This window comes from Bos javanicus, chromosome 28 (genome assembly GCF_032452875.1).
Source record: "Bos javanicus breed banteng chromosome 28, ARS-OSU_banteng_1.0, whole genome shotgun sequence".
Classification (NCBI taxonomy): Eukaryota; Metazoa; Chordata; class Mammalia; order Artiodactyla; family Bovidae; genus Bos; species Bos javanicus.
Genome location: NC_083895.1, coordinates 13914223 through 13930762, shown reverse-complemented (window position 1 = coordinate 13930762; position 16540 = coordinate 13914223). Strand labels below are relative to the sequence as shown.

Below are 16540 nucleotides of genomic sequence, written 5' to 3'. Positions count from 1 at the left end.
TCAAAGATTGAATAGATAAGTAGATGGAGGCATAGGAATGATTCAAGCACTTCCTAAAGAGTTTGCTTGGGCAGCATATTGCATGATCAGACAACATTAGACTCTGTTCAGTTATAAGTGCAGCTGTTCCTGTACTAGATTAGTATTTATTGAGATGCTGTAGTATTTTACTCTTAATGTCCCACATGCCCCTAGCAAAGTTTTTAAAGATAAGGTACCTGAACCAGGAGTCTTTAGACTAGAACATCCTCTTAACATGGCAGTTAAAAAAGATTTTAAAGATGAAAACTTCAGTGAAGGAGAAAGGGAAGTGAACAGCCATGCCTTAATGAAATCAGGATGAGCTGCTCACCAAAATATTAGATTTGCTGGCCCTTTGACTTTGTCCAAATCCTTTAAAAATGATGGCCATCTCTCTCTGCTTCCACAGAGCATACCAGATATAATATCAGCTCTGGTGAATTACCATTTTTATTTGTCATTATTTTATATATCTAGTTCACTGGCTAAGTCAGTTCCTAGCTTCAGTACAATTTCATCTGCTTGTATCTAAAATTAAAACACATTTGCATTATTCATCGTTCATTTCACAAACATTTACTAAAGTCTAATATGGTTCAAGCATGCAGGATCCTGGAAGAATATATCTTTTGTTCCAAAATGTTCATTCTCAAAAGTCAACACAAAGTGCTAGAGGAATGAGAGGAATAAGAAAAAGTCTGATATAATAGTAAATATCTGTGACAAACATGCATATTTTTGAAGCCATTTGATGTATACATATAACATAATAAATGTCTTCACAATCAATTCAGCATCCATATTGTTCCTAACTTAAAATAAATAGAGGATACATTTACCTGTTACTTTAGATTTTTAGAAATGAATCCTAATTAGTTTAGGGAACTTCTCTGATTAAAGTGAATTAATGGCAAGTGAAAAATAATGGTAGAAATACAACGTGAGCTATTCTTAACCCAGGGTTCATTTCAGACACTATTAATTTCCTTCTCATTAGCTGTTTCATGTGGTGACAATACGACAGATTTTAATCTTCCTCTGTCCATATCCCAGGCACTCAGTGATACAAAGAATTTAGAAAAATGGATTTATCTTATTGGAAAAGCTTTGCATGTCCTAATGTCTAGTCAAGGCTATGGTTTTCCCAGTAGTCATGTATGGATGTGAGAGTTGGGCTGTGAAGAAAGCTGAGCACCGAAGAATTGATGCTTTTGAACTGTGGTGTTGGAGAAGACTCTTGAGAGTCCCTTGGACTGCAAGGAGATCCAACCAGTCCATTCTAAAGGAGATCAGTCCTGGGTGTTCTTTGGAAAGAATGATGCTAAAGCTGAAACTCCAGTACTTTGGCCACCTCATGCGAAGAGTTGACTCACTGGAAAAGACTCTGATGCTGGGAGGGATTGGGGGCAGGAGGAGAAGGGGACGACAGAGGATGGGATGGCTGGATGGCATCACTGACTTGATGGACGTGAGTTTGAGTGAACTCCAGGAGTTGGTGATGGACAGGGAGGCCTACAGTGCTGCAATTCATGGGGTCGCAAAGAGGTGGACACGACTGAGCGACTGAACTGAACTGAACTGAATGTAAAATCTTAAAACATAATGGTCATCACTGCCTGAATCCTTTCAAATGATTTCTAAAATGGCATGAAAAGAATCTATGGCCTTATTATAAACCTACTCACCACAAAGAAAAATTATACACATGGCCAGTTCATCTTAATTTCCAAAGGAAAAACAAAGGCATCTCATTAACAGACACTACCCTGTATTTGGGGCTTCCCTGATGGCTCAGACAGTAAAGAACCTCCCTGCGATGCAGGAGGCCTAGGTTCAGTCCCTGGGTCAGGAAGATCCCCTGGAGAAGGGGATGGTTGCCCACTCCAATTCTGTGGACAGAGGAATTTAACTCTAGGGATACTCAGTGAGTATGTGCTTGTGCCTCTCTGTGTATTTTGTTTTCCACTTGTCCTCCAAAATAAACATTTAGGAAAGAAGTAAAAATGTCAATTGTTTCTTTAGATGTAAGACAGCTCTGCCCAGGCATATTATCTGGGTAAGCTAGGACCCTAAGGTAAAGTGGATAACTGTGTCTCAGGCATTAATTCAACTCCTCAGGCTATAACATCTTTATTGGTCTCCATTACCTGAATGTCATAGGCACATTTTTGTCTTAACACAACTCCTTGAACTTTTTATAATGTCAGTAGTGAAGCAGTGATGGTTTTATACTGAAGAAAATAATTGTCACCTGTATGAAATAAAACTTGATTACAGTGAGCACAAGGGGTGCTGACATGGACACACGTTCCACTCAGCTTCAAAGCTGCTGCTGCTGCTGCTAAGTCACTTCAGTCGTGTCCGACTCTGTGTGACCCCATAGACGTCAGCCCACCAGGCTCTCCTGCCCCTGGGATTCTCCAGGCAAGAACACTTTGCACTTATTGATTTATTTTTGAACTCTGAGTAAAATAACATCATTATATGTCTGAAGATGTCTTTTATGAAAAGTTTCTGATGCCACCTTATCTTCTTCCCTTGCAATGGGAAGCATGTCATCTCAGTTATGGGGTGGGTGGAGGCTAAAGCAAAGACTCCAGTAACTACCTCTATGGCCCACACCACCACTACACAGTCATTTTGAAAAAGAAAAGTCTCCACTGCAGCTCAAATAAATAACTGGATTTATGTTATTTGTTGGTGACAACGAGGAACTGTGTGTCAGAGCGGCAAGAGAGACGATTCCATGTATAACTTCTAACCCTGACAAATGCACACCCCTAGTTCAGTTAGTCCGCCTAAAAATTTACCAGCATCAACTTACTTTGCTGGGTGGATCATGCAACTAGGAAGAAGTGACATTTAATAAACACTGGTGGCTGTGCGCTAACATTAATCTTACAATAATGTCACTGCCAGGTTATAACCCCCCTTTGCTCCTGACAGCAGTGTGACATCAGGACACTGATTGGGTGGCAATTTGTAGAAGTCAGGGATGCTTTTGGCCCATGGGTCACTGTCTGTAGGAGTAGGCAGGCAGAAGATACTGTCAGATTAGGCAATAGGCCTCATGTGGGCCTCCCCCATTTGCTTCTGATATTTAATGCTCCAGTGACTTCAACAAAGCCTCAACTCAGATTCTTCATTCAACCAAGGTATCAATGATCGTCATCAGCTGTTATCATTATTGTTATTATTATTGAAGAGGTTCAAGCATGCATTAACTAGGTATGTTCAATTCTGAAACAGTGACTCTGGCTGTTGGGTGGGGATGGAACTGAACAAAGACGAGAACAGAAATGAGAAGGGGATTTAGCGATGATGGTACAAAACTGTTAAGACCAGAAAGTGGTGAGTATGACCTGGACTCAGGGTATGGCCCTTGCCATATAGGGACAGAGGAAGATGTTAGGGCAGCGGTTCTAAACCTCGGTTGCATATAAGAATCATCTGAAGAACTTTCTACAGTTTTGAAGCCCAGCTCTACACTCAGAACTACTGGTTTAATTTTCTGAGTACAGCCTGAGTACCCAGGAAATTGTCTTTTCACAGTGAGGCTGAGAACCACTGGGTGGTCACAGCAAGGCTTTGGAGGACTTGATGAGTTAGATGTGGAGAGGTTAAGATGAGGGAGGTAATTTGTATGACAGCTAGAATTGGGGCACAAGCAACTAATTTAATTCATTTCCAGAGATGGGAAGCCCAGATTTTTATGTGAACTCTTCTGATTTTTTGATTTGACATTTTTTTAAACACATGTATTGATATATTAATTTTGTGTTAAGCAAAAAAAAAAAAAAAAAAAAACCCTATACAATAAACAACCTAAGAAAGCTGGAACATGCAGGTGACTAGTTGCAACTTCTGCCTTAAATCAAGAAGGTTAAACTCTAATTATAGATTTAAGACTTTCAGAGAATGTAGAAGATAAATTCTCTGGAGACTCAGGGAAACACATTGATTAATTACTTGATACCTTATTAAGAATAAAGGTGACCTAGAGTATTTGGTACATGGCAACTGTGAATTTATTTTCTCCGTCCTTACCTTTCTTCCTCCCTCCTTCTCTCTCTCTCCCTCCCTCTTTCTAAGGAAGCAAAACATTTTTTTTCAAGGTCATGGGTTAGGGAGTACAGCATAACATTTTTTCCCCCAAGGTCATAGATTATATCTAATTAAGTCTCAAGGCTATGCTACTTCCCAAATGTGGTTTTCAGCAGACATTTTGGGAAGGAGGATTGAGCAGGGCAGCTTTACTTTTTTTGAAAATACAATTTATATAGGCTGGACTCTTTTCTAAATACAAACCAAAATTTCAAAAAGTCTACAATAGTCCCCAAAATATTTTGAAAATTGAATACAACAAAGCAATGAATCTTATAATCAAGTATCTCTTAGAGCTAACATACCACTCCCCGCCCCACCGCCCCCCTCAAACACACACACAGAGCACTCATCAAAGTAGTCTGAACTGAATTAAATCAGGAGCTACACAGCTTATATCTCATGAGAATCTAATTTCAGAATATCCCCTTCAAGATAACTCATAAAACAATAATACCTTCAAATACTGTATTTTTTGCCTTTATGTCATATTTATGTCATTTTACACTACGGGAATACTTGTCTCAAAAATGAAGAGGATCAAATAATCATTAATTAATTCCCATGTGCAGTCATTTAGTTTAAAATTTGGTACTTAGGTTTGCCTAAGACTGGACTATTTTGGGAAAAAAAGTTACATCTTTCTGTTAGATGTTAGACTTTTGTATACTATATTTATAAACATACCAGGGGATCTGTCATATTTTGTATACTTGAGTTCCAAAGATTTATATATTAAATTCCATTATTTTCAGAGCCATATGAGCATGGAATTTCCATTCTCTACTGGCATGAATGTATTCTTAATTTGTATTAATCACACAACAAAGGAAATGAAGGGTGTTGAGGAGTCTTGTATGTCATATTATAAACACATGCTCTAAGCAGAAAAGACAAAGATCATCTCTAACACATGAAGTTTATTCTTCAGAACAAATTCCACTCTTAATCAACAACAAGAAAAGCAGAAATGGATATAACATCCATGGCTATTCAAAGGATGAGAAAGCAAACACTGGAAGTCTTACATACCTATTCCAGGTAGGATCCTCAAACCAGTCCAATGTATCAAAGACTGTGCTGTGTGCTGAACCTTCCTTGTAGAAAGAAACCAGATGCCATGTCACCATGAAAGCTGAAAACCAGAGAAAGGAGGAGTAATCAGATCTAAAACAAGATAAAAGAAGCAGGAAACTTGGGATCACTGAATTGTGAGATGGCATTTTAACAAAATCACAGGTTTCATAAATGGAGATTTATTCCAGTGTTTCCCCAAATGAATTTCAGCAAGAAACCTTTTCATCCCACAATACCTGTTAGCATCCTGCCACAGGAGGGATCCACAGCAGTTACTGGGGAAACGACTTGTGCAACGTACTTCTCTACAAGTGACACATCTCGTATACTGTCATGTGGTCACATGTTCTCAGTGTGAAACTTTCAATAATTAGGAGTACTTTATAAGCTTCCCCATTAAAATATGCACATCAGGTGCCTATATTTATATCACATACAGAAAGCTTGAGTGTTGTTTCTTTCACACGTTTCATAGCAAATTAGTGAAGAATCATGAACCTGACTAGTACAATTTCTTTCATGGCGGTGAGTAACTGACATTCACTCATCATTCTGATCAAGATTTACCAAGTAAATAACAAGAACCAGATATTGGGTTGAGAAAATGAATAAGATTTGGTCCTGCCCTCAAAAACCCAAGTCCACTCAAGTAGGAAAGGCCACACTTGGACCCACAGCAACCCTGAGGATGAAGTCATCGTGTTCACGGTGCAGACAGGACCCACGGGTGTGACACAAAGCAGAGGGTCCGTAAGCTAAGCTTCGAATGGTGAGTAGGAGGGGAACAGACAGACAAAGGGAGATGGAGGTGAGGTGGAGGAAGAAGGGGGGTGAGGAGGGTGTGATTCAGGCAGCATGTTCAAACACAGGAAGCTGTGAGGGAGAATGGCATGTTCTGAAAGCTGCCTTATATCGGGTCCACAATAATGTGAGGGAACAGAACATGCACAAAGGAAGTGGCAGAACACCCTTTTATAGATTTAAATAACCATAAATCAGCCCAACAGTACAAACACAAGCACCCACCCAAATAACTGCATACAATTGGAAACTATCCCCTAACTCCTATACACATGTCATCTCATCCTGGACTCACAAGGTTGAGGGGCCCACCCAAGACCAGAAAGTGATTTGTATAAATAAGTTCACTTTTTTAGATTCTGAATGTAAGTGATATCATATGATATTTGTCTTTCTCTGACTTACTTTACTTATTATGACAATTTCTGGGTCCACCCATTGCTGCAAATGGCACTATTTCATTATTTTTAATGACTAATACTGTTGGTGTTTAGATGCTAAGTCGTTTCTGACTCTTTTGCGACCCCATGGACTGTAGCCTACCAGGCTCCTCTGTCCATGAGATTTCCAGGCAAGAATATTTGGGTTGTCATTTCCTTCTCCAGGGGATCTTCCCAACCCAGGGGTCAAACTTGCCTCTCCTGCACTGGCAGGCAGGTTCTTCATCACTGAGCCATCAGGAAAGCCCATGACTGATATACTTTTTACAAAACAGAAATAAGACTCATAGACATAGGCAACAAACTTATGGCTACCAAAAAGGAATAAGGGGGAGGGATAAATTGGGAATTTGCAATTAACAGATATGAACTACTATATAAATTAGATAAACAAGGACCTACTGTGTAGCACAGGGAACTTTACTCAATACTTTGTAATAACCTATAATGGAAAAGAATCTGAAAAATTTCATATATATATATGTAATATATATATAATGTGTGTATACACATATATACGTAAATAAAACATAATCACTGCTATACACTGAATCATTGCAAATCAACTATATTCAACATAAAATAATAATAAAAGAAACTGAAAGAAAACTTCATATAATTGGGGAAAAATTGATTCACATAGACAAGTCTAGTCCCCACTCTGTGCAGGGAGAGGGGTGTGTGTAGCATGTGGTATGACACCTTATTTCATGACATATGTTTCCTGATTGCACTGCAGTTCAGACTCCAGGCATAACCAAAGTGCTTCCACCATCACCTTTTCTGTTTCAAGTTTTAGGAAAGCAAGCATGGGTAGAGAGATTATGATTAGTTCATGTGTTTTCACCCCCTGGGTTTTGATATGTTTAAAGAAGACTTCTTGGTGCAGCCATATTGAAGGCAGGACTGGTGACTGGGTACTGGTGACTGTGTAGCGTCCAGTAACCATGGAGAATCTGGTGGTTGTCTACATTCGGCTCTGATCCTCAGATGCCCTCTGTGTAACTGTTACATATGAGCCTTGCTCAGGCCTCCTGGTTTTTGCTTCTGACTTCATCAGCACTTTAATAACTTTGCTGATGTAGTGTGTGGATAAAAGGGCTTTGCACTGTGGTCAGAGGTTGAATTAGTGTATCTATTCAGAGAGGAAGAGAGGCCAGCACTCATTTGTAACATGTGAAAATGGGGAGAGCCAGCACGGAGATGGGGGAAATGTAGGTTTATTAATACAAAAATGGAGAAACCTTGTCTATGACACATAGCTTATGTAAGAAAAAAATCTAAAGAGGGCCTGTGATGTTCTCCAAGGGACAAGAAATATAGTTGCTGAGGTTGGAGAGACTGGAGAGGAATTTTTTCCTTCTTCTTCTTCCTCCTCCTCCCACTTTTCCTCTTCTAAACTCCTAAAGTGAAACTGCTTAGAATACATCTTATTCAGTTCAATTTCTCATCATGAGAGTGAGACTGGAAAATCTTGTGGTAGCCCCCAAATCTCCTTGCCCTCATGAAATAGGATATAAGCTTTTATTTTCAATGCTTTTCAATGCTTTTATTTTCAATGCTTCCAATTGAGATGCTGTATGCCTGTTATAGGCTCCCTGAGACCTTATAACATATTAGGAATTATTTTAGCTTTAAAGAAGAGTGGTTGCTTAAAAAGGCAGATTCTGCTACAGAGGCTTTCAAGATAGAAACCAATTCCAGGCAACAGATGAGCAATAACGCCTAGAAAATGGACAAACATTAGATGTAAGACAGACAAAATCCAAGTGACAGTACCATCCAGATATGCAACTTGCAGCAATGCTCTTGTGTTGCAGTTGCTTGACAAACCACACTTGTTATCACAGAAGTAAGCTTGTTCTTGGGTACTGGCAGCAGAAAGCAGATGAAGCAGAAACACTACCCGAAACCAAAACAAAGAAGCAAATAAACAAATCAAAATATCTTCGAGCAACCTAAAGGAAGAAAACCTGGACAAGTCATATAAAGAGAAACTGAACTATACACAAACTTCTAAAATGAGCAATTTATGGAACAATTTTATTCTGAGTGTATTTCTGACTTGTTTGTATGGACACTTAAGAAATTCAAGGGATCTGATAGATTTGACCTCCATGATTTGTGGTATAATTCAGCACTTGCTGGCATAGTAGAGACTGGTTCTCTGTAGAAACCTGACAATTAGCTCCTGTGAACTCTGGAATGAGAAATCAGGTTCTATGAAAATTTGTACAAAAAGAACTTGAATGTATAACCCATTGAAGAAGGAGTCAGGAGCAGGAGGGTTGATGGACGAAATGAGGGAGCCACAGACAGAGGGAAGGAGGATTAATAATTTCCTTTGTGGCATGAACACACGAGGCATTGATGAATTCATCTAATCATTTCAATAGCTTTGTAAAGAAAATATCACTGTTACTAGTTTACAAATAGAGAAATTATAATTTTTTGATAGGCTAACTCCTTAATACACAATAAGAAGTGGCCTTCTATTGCATTAACTAGATTGCATTAACTACAATTATAAATAATACAATGCAGCTGAGATTATTGGGAAAACAATTGATAGACTCACATATTTCAGTTGTATTATACGTATGTAGAGCCCACTGAATCACTGCCTCACCTATACCTATATTTAGAGTCCTTAAATATATTCATATCTTTGGACCTAGTAATCCACTCACAAATTATCCCAAGCAAACAATTCAAAATCAGGAAAATGTCACTGCAGCATTATTCATAATAGTGAGTAATAGAAACTATTTGTGTATCCCACAGCAGGGCATCTAAGAAAATATGGGCATATTAACTCCATAGTATATTAAGTTGCCATTAAAGTAACAATTAAATCACAATACAGAGAAAGTGGTATATCAAATTGTATGTTCTGATTATAAATAGGTACAAAATATACATGTGAATAAATATTAGCCACAGGACCAGAATAAAGAAAATTGTGGTACTAGGGTAGAGTAGTTATGAATGCATTAAAAAATCTTAACACCATTCTCATAATATATTTTAAAGCTTTACTTATTTGAAATACCCACTCAATAGAAATACAGACTCACAAACACGATATATTTAGAACATGCATTTACAAGGTTAAGTGGTTTCCAGCACACACAATATTATTTTGTTACATTGTTAACTATTTGATAGTGGAGAAAAGAGTTTGGAGATCAAGATATACTTAGGATGACGCTGAGATAAAATACATATATATTTTAACAGAAGGTAGAATTCAGTTTCTTATAGTGATGGTCCATGGAGAAACTAGGTAAGATTACAAAAACAAGAAGACTTGTTAACATGATCACTAATGTACATGATTTTAAACAGATCTATGATCAACAGTCTTTTCCCATTGTACCATAGCTTTCATCTTCTTTCATCTTCCCTCTGTCCCATTTCCTAATATAAAAAAAAAAGAAAAAGCTAAGGAAAATTGGCCAGCTGCAGAAATCTCCCATTTCTTCATTTTCTTCATTAAGACATCACCCATCTTCCCAACAGGATGTCCTCCACCCCTGGGAAGCCATTTAGCCTTACCAGGGCAGGGAAGTGCTTTTGAAGAAGCAACAGCTAATTTTTGCTTGCTGACCTCTATCTAAGAATAAGGGTGAGCCAGCAAGTGTTCATCATTTGTCTCACATGGTATCATATTCATCTCTCTCTAGTCTTGGTCTCACTCCTGGCTTTAGGCAGTACATTTCTAGCATTTGCTGCTCCAAAACATCTCCTACCCTCTAGAAGTAAGATTAAGGGGTAAAAGCTACAGTGCCTATCTCCTGGCTCCTTAACTCTTAGAAAGCAAAAGAACTTCCTACCTTCCTGTGTCTGTAAATCTCACAAATCATTAGAAATTCACAAACCACATTCCCTGCCCCTCCCCTGGCAGTTGTTTATACATTTGTATATAAAGAGAAATGCAAAATTCAATGTAATTCCAGTACCGTTCAATCTCTTTTGGATAAGCCAGCCTAGTAGCTTTTCTCTCTCACTCTCTTTTAACATGCACGTGCGTACACACACACACACACACACACACACACACACAGAAGTGTGGCTTTAATAAATGGAGAAGAGAAGAACACAGTTTGCATTTCCAAACGTGACTTTGTCTATTTCCTTTGACATGTGGGGTAGATCTCCTTATTTATCTGGGTGCTCCTAACCCTGTTGACATAGTAAAGTTTACCACTGGCATGCATGTCATCTGTTATTTCTTGACCAATTCAAGTTGGGAAGACATTTATGTTTAACTTGACCTCATCTTACCTCCTGCTGACAGTGTACTCGTCTCAGAGGTCTGACCATGATGCACCTTCAGCCTTGGGGTGTTGCAGCCCTTAGATCAGAATCATCTTCTCCTATGGGATGACACCCCAGCCCCAGTGACACATTCTCCAGCTGTTTCAGGGTCCTATCCATGCCACACTAGAACTTTAGTCCAAGGCGTTCCTCCGATTGACCTTGTTACACTGCGAAGTTCACTATGATGCTGGCAAAGGGCTGCGTATGAATTAGCTGCCTGTCTTAGACACACCTCCTTCTCATGAATACAAACCTCATTCTCTGGACTGAAACTCCAAAAGAGAAAGTTGGGAGGCACCTATTAGATTGCGTCACTTTCCTTTCGCAGTCATTCTTATTTTGCAGAATTCCTCGGACTCAGCAAGGGGGCATGTCTTCCTTTTACTTTCTTGGTATCATAATCTCAATATCAGAGAGTGAACCTACATGTAATAAGTTGAAGAGTTTCCCCCTATACAATAGGACTTCAGTTTTTGAGGCTGACCCTTGATAATCTAATCTTTATCAATCTACCCTTGATAAATCTAGAGGAAGCTTTCTCAAAAAGTAATTGGGATTTCCTCTCATAACTATGAGGATGGAGTATAACTTACAGCCTAGCACTCTCCTATTTCCCCCCAAACCCTAGAAAACTATAAAAAATAAATGAAGTAACTATTTTGAGGAAATGGAATAGGTAGTACAGGGTTGTGATGACAGAGAAAGGAAACCAATAAGAGAAAAAAACCCTATATCTGGATTCTTTGTTTGGGAGAGGTTTCTGGAAAGTGGGCATAGGAAAGGGAAAGTCAAACACATCTTGATTGCCTCATTGAGCTGAGGAAGTGGTGATCAATGAGGATTCCAGGAATACGATGCAGAAGATGCTCAACAACATTAGTTACTAGGAAAATATAAATTAAAACCACAGTAAGAGGCCACAATACCCCTAAAACAACTGATTACAGAATGTTGGCAAGGATGTGTGGCAACTATAGTGCTCTTACACTGCTGGTGGGAATATAAATGATACAACCAGTTTTGAAGACAGTTTCACAGTTACTATGTAGGTAAACATATGTTTAATATGCAGGTGAGCAATTTTACTCCTATTTACCCAAGAGAGATAAACATATATGTCTACACAGAAACTTACACATCAATGTTCATAGCAACTTCATTCATAATTGCCTCAAACTGGAAAAAAATGTCCATCAGATGGACTGGAGAAAGCAAAACCTTGATACTGTCAAACAACAGAATTAAAAAATCCAAGAGAAAGGGAAGAATCACTGAAACCATTACAACACCATGTAAAAATATTATGCAGAGCAAAAGGAGCCAAGCACAAAAGTGAATATTGAGGAATTTCTTTATTAAAACTCTAGGGAAAAAAAAAAAATCTAAGAGTCAGAAAGCAGAACAGTATTTGACTGGGTTTTGGGGTAGGGCAAGGGGGTGTCAGCCGACTAGGAAGGGCAATAGGCGAACTTTGTGTGGTGAGGGAAATGTACCAGGACTTGGTTTAGTGGTAATAACATGGCGGATAAATTTGTTTAACCTCATCCAAACATGTAGTTAAAGTGAGTGCTTGTTATTGTATATACATTATATCTCAATATAATATTGAGATTAAAATGAAATTTTAATTGGTGGCTTATTCTTTTATTAATATCAGAACTGATCTCTTAAAGTATTTTGTCATTAAAAATTTTTTTTAAATAGGACATTAGGCACATTAGGGAATGTGAAGATCTTGCATTTGTTTTAAAATAATCCAGTATTGGGACTTCCCCAGTGGTCCAGTGGCTAAGACACTCCCAATGCAGGCAGGCGGCACAGGTTTGATCCCTGGTCAGGGAACAAAGATCCCACATGCAACGAGTGAGAGTTTGCATGTTGCAACTAAGACCTGGCTCAGCCAAATAAATTAATTTAAAAACAAATCCAGTGTCTTTGGGGAAAAGGTATCCTAGAAAGTAATGCGCTGCCCATGTGCTGCTAATTCCTGAAGGCAGGTGGTGAGCACAGGGGGTTGATTATGCTTTTCTACTTTTGAATATGTCTGTAATTCTTTAATTTAAAATGTTTTCAACATCTAGTGGATTGCATTTCTTTAAGACATTATTAACATATTAGTTAGCATTAGATGTCTACTTTACTTACTTTCCACATCCTTATCCCCTGATTATGTGTAAAGTCTTTCTGTGTCTTTGTTACGCTTTTCATGTTGTCCTTTACTTTTCTCCCTTCATCTCTTAACCAACAACAACTTACACAGAATCAGCCTGCATGGCACATTTAAGCCAAGACCTGAGTAATCTGAGAGAAAATTAGTTAAACTTCTGAGTCTGGTTCTTCACATTCAACAATCATGAATTTCAATAAGCCTGGCCTGCAGAAGAGAGGCCCCTTTAGGAACAAATGAAACAGCCAGGTATGGAGAAATGCCATTTTGTTAAGAAGTCTGCTTAACAGGATGATTGAAACAAACGGAACAAAGAAACCAATTCAACACAGTGAACACAAAGAGACAGTTCGAAACATTTAAAAGGGAAAGGAAACTGGACTTAATTATTTTCATCCTACCTTTTTTCCCTTTTAAGACATTCAGATTCTTGCTAACTTCAGGGAAAGTTGGCTCCAGGCTCCTAGTCACAGGAGTGGGATTCTGCTCCACAGGTGCTGAGCCTGGTTCTGGCTAACACAGAGTGTGCACAGGCTCCATGCTGACATTATTTTTATGGATTTTATGGATCATTTTATAGATTTTCCAGTGAGAATGAAGCCCAAGATGAAGTCAGTCAAAGTGGAAATTGATTAAGGATGTAGACGGCAGTGTTCAACTATGTAGGCAAGAATGCCCTTTAGAGAAATTAATGTCCCCTTCAGTTTCTTAGTGATGCATTAAACGGAATATAGCGCTTTCCCCCTGTTCCTATTATGTCTAGAAATACCCATTCTTTCTATGAATAAGACCCCAAACTGATTTTCTAATGAGCAAGAGTGGGCCAAAAACATGTATTAATTACCAACAAAGAACATAAGCTCTGCAATCACACTCTGATGGGATAAATTAGAACTTTGTTCTCCAGAACCCAGCCTATTATGGACAAACTGAGAATTGTTCTTAATGTTAAACTGGAACAATAAGGCATCAGGATAAGAGTACATGCTGTACAGGGTCGATACACAATCCTATTATTATAGAACTCTTATTTTCCTTTAGACACATTCCTTTTTCAAATATATCTTCTTGGGGACTTTTCTGATGGTCCAGTGTTCAGGACCCTGTGCTTTCAATGCAAAGGCACAGGTTCAATCCCAGATTGGGGAACTAAGACCCCACATGCTGTGTGACTTGATCAAAAAGTAAATATTAAAAAAATAAATAAAGTACATCCTCTTATAAAACGTTTTACCTTAGGAATTAAAGAATAAAAATTTTAAGGAGTCTGACTACAGATAAAGGGACAGAAAAATTCCTAGGATAGAAACACATTACACTCGTTTCTTTACCAAGATGCTTTATATTTAATTATTCCAAAGGAAATGACAGGTAAAGAGCACAATACACAGTATACTAATGCATATATATGGAATTTAGAAAGATGGTAACGATAATCCTGTATGCGAGACAGAAGAAGAGACACAGATGTATAGAACAGTCTTTTGGACTCTGTGGGAGAGGGAGAGGGTGGGATGGTTTGGGAGAATGGCATTGAACCATGTATAATGTCATATATGAAACGAATCGCCAGTCCAGGTTTGATGCATGATATAGGATGCTTGGGGCTGGTCCACTCGGATGACCCAGAGGGATGGTATGGGGAGGGAGGTGGGGGGGGGGTTCAGGATGGGGAACATGTGTACACCCGTGGTGGACTCATGTTGATGTATGGCAAAACCAATATAATATTGTAAAGTAATTAGCCTCCAATTAAAATAAATTTATATTAAAAAATAAATAAAAAAGAAAAAAGAGCACAATACATACACTAGTGTGTTTCTGGGATGTGGAGAAATGTAATTATATTCTTTGCTTTTGGGAAGTTTATGTTATCATTTATGCAAAAAGATAATCATGTCATAAATAAAATGATATAAAGTTTTTATGTATGTATGTATATTATATACATAGTGTGAGTCTATCCATCCATCCATCCATTTATCTAACGTGGTGCTCAAGTTCTTGGCAGTGAGGACCACAGTGCTGTGGGAAATGCATAAATTTATAAAGGATAAATTGAGAAAGAAGGAAATGCTTTGTGAGAGCTAAGCAGATCTCAAAATATGAATACAATTCATAACGTAACAGGAGGTAAATGCTTCTGGGATGGGGGACAATAAAAACAAAGGTTAAAAATCGAGATGATCTACTGTGGGACCAAGGGAGAAAAACACTGGGCTAAGTCAGGGGAAATTAGGTTGGAGCCCGATTTGGGAAAGCCTTGAATGCTGGTCCTCAGGAACTTACACTTTATCCTGAGAGCAAGGCAGCCTCAAAAATGTTCTGAATAGAATGTGGACACGATGGAGATGGTTTTTACGTAAAGGAGATATAGAAGTGATGCTGACTAGACAGAGGCCAAGAGACTAAAGAAACAGAGGCTAAATCAAATTTTAAAAGTGTATTGACCTCAGAACTTCCCTGGTGGTCCAGCAGTTAGGACTCTGTGCTCCCAGGGCAGGGGGCACTGGTTCCATCCCTGATTGGGGAACTAAGATCCTTCACGCCATGTGGTGTGGTCAAAAGCAAATAAATAAAATAAGCCGATGTTTAAAAAACCAAAACAAAACAAAAAACAGTATACTGACCTTAAGTGATGAATAAAGAACACGTCTAAGTAGTAGGAAACTCTTAATAAGATTAAATGCTTAGAGTCTATATACATTGGTAAATTTGGAAGTAATTCAACATGAAACATTGACTGCATATGGCTTTAAGTTGTCCGAGAAAGACAGCATGTTGTATCACAGAACCCTGCTATAAGCATCAGAGCAGGATGAGTTTGGTGTCCACCAGGCCCTGAAAGAAGACACAGAAGAAGTTCATTCATGCTAGATCCTGTGGAGTGGGGTCGGGTTTTGACAGGAAGACACTGAAGACAAGTGGATTCAAGTGAAGAGAAATACAGGAAAACGTTAGAAGCGGCCAGCAGCAGAGAACACATCAGGGGACTCTGCATGTGCCTGTCCCTGCGTTTATAGAAGGTGGCACATGCAGAAGGAGAGAATGATGGAATGTTTCCTTGAGAAAATTACTTTTACCCTTTTGGCTTCAGTTTCTTCATGGGACTGTTGGGGAGCTGCTGACAGAAAATGCCCGCCCTAACCAGGAATGACAATAACCACTTGCCTGAGTTGCCTCACAACAGGAGGTCTAGACAAAAAACTACAGTGCTGCCAATGAAAAATAAGTGGGAGAATGTGAGACTGGCTGAGAGGAGGGAGAACATGCCGGCCCATAATATGTCTGCTAGTCTCCCAGAAGCCTTCACACTGGAATCCATCTTGGCTGAGAGATGTCTGCACCACCAGGAGGGACTCCAGTCAGACTAAATATGAGACAAGCAAGATGATTGGCTAGAGACAACCTGGAAACTCACCCCATTACCGTAAAACCTGAGACTGTGAGCAGAGCAGTTCTCCTGAGTCCCCTTATCCTTCTGCTCTCCACCCAGGCATCCCTTCCCAATAAAGTCTCTTGCTTTGTCAGCAAGTGTGTCTCCTTGGACAGTTTATTTCTGAGTGATAGACAGGAGCTTGCTTTTGTGCTGTGGAAGAAGTCCCCC

At 38.9% G+C, this 16540-nt stretch overlaps 1 protein-coding gene across 6 annotated transcripts in view; it reads right to left on the bottom strand.

Moving 5' to 3' along the window:
- CHRM3 (cholinergic receptor muscarinic 3) overlaps positions 1–16540 on the bottom strand; it is a 559389-nt gene that overhangs the window by 256862 nt on the left and 285987 nt on the right. For all 6 annotated transcript variants that reach the window (XM_061404943.1, XM_061404948.1, XM_061404947.1 and 3 more), the window contains one exon: positions 5158–5260. In XM_061404943.1, coding sequence (XP_061260927.1) covers positions 5158–5255 — 98 coding nt within the window. In that variant the 5' untranslated portion in view covers positions 5256–5260. The remainder of the gene's footprint in view (positions 1–5157; positions 5261–16540) is intronic.